At 37.6% G+C, this 5,881-nt stretch overlaps 1 protein-coding gene and 1 pseudogene across 1 annotated transcript; both read right to left on the bottom strand.

Moving 5' to 3' along the window:
• Nucleotides 1-235: 235 nt before the first annotated feature.
• On the bottom strand, nucleotides 236-3,851 carry LOC120217087 (annotated as a pseudogene).
• Nucleotides 3,852-4,579: 728 nt separating this feature from the next.
• LOC120217104 (ethylene-responsive transcription factor ERF021-like) lies at nucleotides 4,580-5,134 on the bottom strand. Its single transcript, XM_039214311.1, has one exon. It carries the CDS (start codon nucleotides 5,132-5,134, stop codon nucleotides 4,580-4,582), a length of 555 nt encoding a protein of 184 aa, XP_039070242.1.
• Between the last annotated feature and the right edge of the window lie 747 nt (nucleotides 5,135-5,881).

Below are 5,881 nucleotides of genomic sequence, written 5' to 3'. Positions count from 1 at the left end.
AAAATAATCAAAAATAAATATTATTATAAATACATTAAAATACAACGAAAAATAATAAAATCGAACAAAACTTATTAAAATAAATAAATAACAAGGAAGTGACCGGACAAAGTCACGGCCGCTACCTTGCATGCGAAAACTACTTGTAACTCCTGAATTCCAAGTGATAACCGCAGCAGAGAATATTGAACGAAAAAATTGCTTTCAATCTAGTATATATGAATTATCATTATGCTTACGATAATGTCTGCCTCCGTTTTCTTGCAGCTGATGAGGGCGCAGCGACTTCATCATCCTCCAGATTGGAATATTCTAATCCTATCGCGGCAAGAAGATCCTGAGGATTTTCCCCATTGTCATCGTCCTGATCATTCATCTGAGTTGTAGATTCCCTATAGTTCCTGTTGGCATCTTCATCTATCATGTCATCGTCTCTCTCGTAACGCTATTTGTTCTTATCATTCCTTCTCCCCTTCCCACCTTTTCTTCTCCTCTTCTCACTATGCCCACCCTCTTCGTCATCGATTGCAGGCCTATCCCTTCGCCTGGAAGGGTTGCTGCTACTCTTACACTGGTCCTTCATACGCTTGAAATGTTCCTCGGCCTGCTGGAGCCTTTTCTGTTCGTCTTCTTGTTTCCTTCTCTCCAACAGATACTTTCTTTGCTCTTCGGCCTTACGACGGGCTTCTTCAGCCAATGCAAGCTGACGAGCTGCTTCTTGTTTCTGCCTGCTCTGCCGCTCGTCATGTTCAGCGGCTTCACGGTGAACTTTTGCTGCTTCAAGCAAGTGTTTGCAATACTCAACATGGGTGTTTATCTTCTTCTCATCAAACCCATGAAGAAGAAGGTTCGATGCAGCGAATAATTGACTAAACATGCGAACGGCATTCTCTAGCTCTGCAACCGCTGAACGAACCTCATCTGCAGTCCTTTTGTCCTTCTGAAGTATTGATGTCGACAATTTCTGCATTGCTACTCCTGCATCAAACCTTAGTGTGTAATTCGAAGGAGCTAAGTGGATGTCTCTCAAATAAAGTTTTCTTGCATTCTTGCCATTGTTCAGCTTCATAATGAGTCCTAGCTACGTAGAGAAGAATCTGAGAGTCCGTATTGTGATAGAACTTCCGCAGGCAATTTTGATACATTCTTACAGCTAAAGCAAAATTTCCTTGTGCGAAGAAGATATAAGCCAAGTTTATCCATAGATCAGCCATTTGGACAAAAACACTCCCACTTGCACCTTCTTGTACCTGCGTAAATATATCTTTTGAAACATCAAACTGGCCCTTTTCTGCCAATACTTCTCCAGCACAATTAGCAGCATATAAATTATCTGTATGCTGAACAAGGACCCTTGTGTACAGTTCCTTGGCTTTTTCCAAATGTCTAGCTTCCAACTTGGGATTTCTTTTCTCATTGCGGTTTGCTGCGAAGTAGTTCCAGTTCCCCAGAGAAAGAATGGCATAAGAATCCTTCCCATTGGTTGCATCACTAGCTGAACGCAATGTTTCTTTTGCTTTTACCCAGTCATCATTCTTGAGCTCCAAGTCACCAAGCATGGATAATGCGTTGGGGCATTTGCCGTTCACTTTCAGCGCCTCGTTAACCAGTTCAATGCTTAATTGAAGATTATTTCGAGCTTTTTCAATGGCAGCTAGCCTCAGATAAGCATCAATGTAGTATGGATACTCTGCTCATGTAATCTGGCAAGGTTACGTACAACTGTTACTTTATTCAGGGGTAGTTCCACAGGAATACCATCTTCCTCGAGCCTACGAAATACTTGCATATCCTTGTAGTCCAGGATAGATGCACTAGCTTCAATAACATAGGATTTTGGCTTATTTACTGTTAAAGCAAGCCATACACCATCTCCCAGAGCCTTGTTGAAACTTTCCAGGGCTAGCTCGAGTTCTTCCCTTTCGAAATGCAGAACGCCAATATTGTTGAGCACTTCTACCGGCACAGCTTGACCTCCCTTTTCCAGAAGATTAGTTGCCTTTTTGAAGGTATCAAAGGCAGCCCTAGATCAAGAAATGCCTGAGCATCCAGGTGATCGATTTTCGCAGCCTTTCTCATAAATTCTTGGGCCTTTTCAACATGAAAAAGCTGAACATATATGTGCCGAAGAGCCTTCAATGTCTCGCAATTATCAGGGTAAACTTCTAAAATCTCCCGACTCTAGTTTCAAAGTTTGAAAGAGCACTCCTAAAATCTCCCGACTCTAGTTTCACTTGTGCCAAACCATAGTAAGGAAACACAAATTCAACAGGCTTATTGATTTCCTTAATAGATGCCATGTAATAATACCCAGCTTTCTCAAAGTCCACCTTGCTATGATAAGAGCGTGCTAGATTGTAGAAAGAATGCGATTTCGTCGGTCCATGATCGGTGACACGGAGAGCTGTTTCGGTCAGTTGCTCGACTAAAAAGTGTTGTCCAGTGAAGAAAAAGTGATATGCTAGATAATTCAGTGCCATTGCACAATAGGGATATATCTCAAAAGCTCTACGCATTTTGTCCATTCCTTTCTCATTCCCAGCAGCGTCATTTGCTTGTAAATCCATGATTGCCAAAGCAACAAGAGCTTCAACGTTCTCTGAGTCTAACTCTAAAACTCGCTGAAATGCCTGTCTAGCCTTTTGAAAATGACCCAATTTATATCGACAGAGACCAATCCCGAGTTTGACAGCTCCAGGGATATTAGGATACAGTTGCAAGGTCTTTTTATATTACTCCAACGAATCAGAATAACGACCTCGATTGAACTCAACACATGCCTGGCCAAGAAAAGCAGGAACATTATCACCATCTCCTTCCAAGACGATCTTAAACGCAGCAAATGCCTGTTCTACTTCACCTTTTGCCAGGAGAAGCTGAACTTTGCCAACCCAAGTTGAAGACTCGTGCATAACGATTCTCGATGCTTTATTGTAATACTGAGTAGCCAAAATAAATTGATCCTCTTTTTCTCTCTGTCTCGTCTCGATTTTTCCAAGGTGGCTATAATAAGCCCCTAAAGCATTTAGGATAGCGATCCTCTCGTATCTAACATCGGCATGATACTCGTCGATTTCAGGACTGGATCCTTCTTCCAGAATTTGTTGAAATTGTTCAACCTTGCCTTGCTTAAAGTATTCCCTCGCGATGATAAGCCAAAGATTGAGAGGAGCTTGCTCGGTTTTGAGCTTGCTTAAAGTATTCCCTCCGCTTCTTGTTCTTTTCTTTTATAATTGGGGCGAAAACACCTTGGCGGGGACGTGTTATATTAGGTTTAGTATTAGAGCGATGGTCGGTTTACTTATTATATTATTTTCAGTTTAAAAAATTAATTGATTTAATTATACATAAACATAATATTAATTTTCATCATCAATTTTAATTTTTTAATTTATTTTTTATCATTTCAATTCAATTTAATCTTAAACTAAAAAATTGAAATTTAACTATCAATTCTTTTAAAGAGTGTAATAATTATAATTAATGGAGATTAGTTTATGTGATAAGTATCATGATATCGCTTAAGTAAGTTCCGACTTTGAGATCTTGTGTATGTAGAAGATTTCTACTAAATGTTTCATCCTCTGAAATCAAATGTGAGACGTAAATCGGTTCAAATTAATTAAGATAAACCCTTAAAATTAAGAGAAAAAAAGTGTAAGAATTATTATTATTAGCATAAATAGAAGTTAAAATACTAAAAGTTTAACAACATTGACATGTAAAAATGATATTGAATAAATATTTCATCCTTTTCAAAAAATATTTTGAATATTTTTATAAATTTTAAATAAATTATTGACATGTCATAAATGATATATAATCGTATTAACAATTAAATAAACCATCATGTTAACGTTATAAATATTTTAATATTTTAATAAATATTTTTTATTAGAAATAATCAAATTCTCTCAAAGAAGTGATTAGTATTTATATAATAAAATTAATTTTAAAAGTATATAAATATTAAGAATTAAATTTATCATTATAATAAAAACAGATAACATTTTACCCTTCTACCTAAGTTACATAGAAATTAAAAAACATGAAGAAAATATGTTGCTTTACCCATATAAATAATAATGAAACATTGAGTTAAATGAGAAATACAATTCAGTCACATGAGTCGATTATTATATAATTTATGAAAAACAAATCACAACAATGACTTCAACAGCTCATAAAAAAGCAGTCCATTTGTCAGACGGTGGCTCTTTCACAAAGCACAATGGGACCCACTAAAAACTCTGCATTGAGTTACACGTGGCCTTCTCTCAACGAATGCCCAAAACTACCCCCCACTAACCACTCTTGTTTATTGATAAGAAACAGATTATGTTATTTTAAAAATTGTTTATTTAAATCAACAATCATTAAAATAGATAATTAAAAAATTTCAATTGATATTTATCTTTCATTTTAGATTGTGAGTTCAGTACGAGTTATTTTTCCTTTTAATAAATATTGTTAAAAATTTGTTTATTTCAATTTAAATTAGAATAAAAATCTGAATAATATATAATTAGCGAATATTTTAGAAAAATATCTTCGTTATGTTATTGGCTTATTGGTTTACCTAAGGATCCCATAGGGAATCACTCTGCATGTCATCCCACTGATCGGTCTCCTCGTTCTCATTGGGAAACATCATCGACTCATCCATCATCAATGCCTCCGACATTTGCATCCACATCGTGGGAGAGTCCAGAGGCGACTCGTTGATGGCCTGAATCTGGCTCTGACTCAGCCTGACCGTCACAGGCCCGACGGCGGCACTGGAGCTGCTGGCGACGTCTGGTTGGGCCGCATTAGTCTTCACCACCAAGGCCGCCTCGTTAGCTGCCATTCGGATATCATCGGCATTGGAACTCAGTGGCTTCGGAAGAGAAGTGACCAATTCAGGGAAGTTAAGACGTGCTTCGCGACCCCTGAAGTGTAGCGCGGCCACGTCGTAGGCTGCGGCCGCCATTTCGGGTGTGTCGAAGCTGCCTAACCAGATTCTCGTCTTTTTTCCGGGCTCGCGGATTTCAGATACCCATTTCCCCCATTTGCGCTTACGAACGCCCCTGTAGCTCGAAGATAAGCCTCCCCGGGTAGTGCTGCTGCCGCCGCTACTCTTCTTCCCTTCCATATTACGTGCTACTGGTTTCTTCTTTCATTAATGGTGATTGTGGTAACCCCAGTGCAAGGGTATTTATACAAATACTGGGATCACTGTTTACAAAGTAAGGTTCCAAGCAGCTGCGCAAAGTGATAAAAAATAGATGGTGAAACTTTGCATGTCAAGAAACTAGAAAACTGAAAATTGGAATTTAAAAACAAGTTTTTTTTTTGTGGGAAGAGAACCAATGAGATTTGAGGAACCTAGGAGAATAACAGAGAGAATTACTGTACAAGACGCGGTTTGAGGACCCACTGATCCATACTCAGATAATATGAATCCTCCTCCCTGCTTTCATCACTCAAACAATATTACTACGTATGCTTCATTTGTTTATCGCTTCTTTTCCTCGTTATTTATCGATTCCAATTTGTTCTTTAATTTTTCGATTCTATTTATGTGATTGAATTGTCAAACCGACTCATTCTGTTGAACTAACTTATGTTTACTAAAATTATTATATTATTTAGGTTTCTTTTTTCTTGAAAAACATTGATTACGTCTCAAGGAAGGGATACAGATTTGTAGGAGGTAAAAAAGCAGAAGACACAGTAGTGGGGTGAGAGAGAGAAACAATGAGATTTTTGTTTGAAATTTTATTCTGGAGGGATTATTGATTGAATATTATAATTTTTAGGGTTAATTTGTTTAATATCTCATTCTCTTAACGTAACAATAGTTAATGTTCGATTCACCTTCTTAGTAAAAGGAAATATT

Source organism: Hibiscus syriacus, unplaced genomic scaffold, assembly GCF_006381635.1.
Source record: "Hibiscus syriacus cultivar Baekdansim isolate YM2019G1 unplaced genomic scaffold, ASM638163v2 tig00110183_pilon, whole genome shotgun sequence".
NCBI classification, from domain to species: domain Eukaryota; kingdom Viridiplantae; phylum Streptophyta; class Magnoliopsida; order Malvales; family Malvaceae; genus Hibiscus; species Hibiscus syriacus.
Note: the sequence above shows the minus strand (reverse complement) of the source record. Positions and strands in the feature narration are given on the sequence as shown.

Bases quoted from the DNA above. Each gene is read 5' to 3' on its own strand.
- LOC120217104 (XM_039214311.1), bottom strand. From the start codon at position 5,134: ATGGAAGGGAAGAAGAGTAGCGGCGGCAGCAGCACTACCCGGGGAGGC.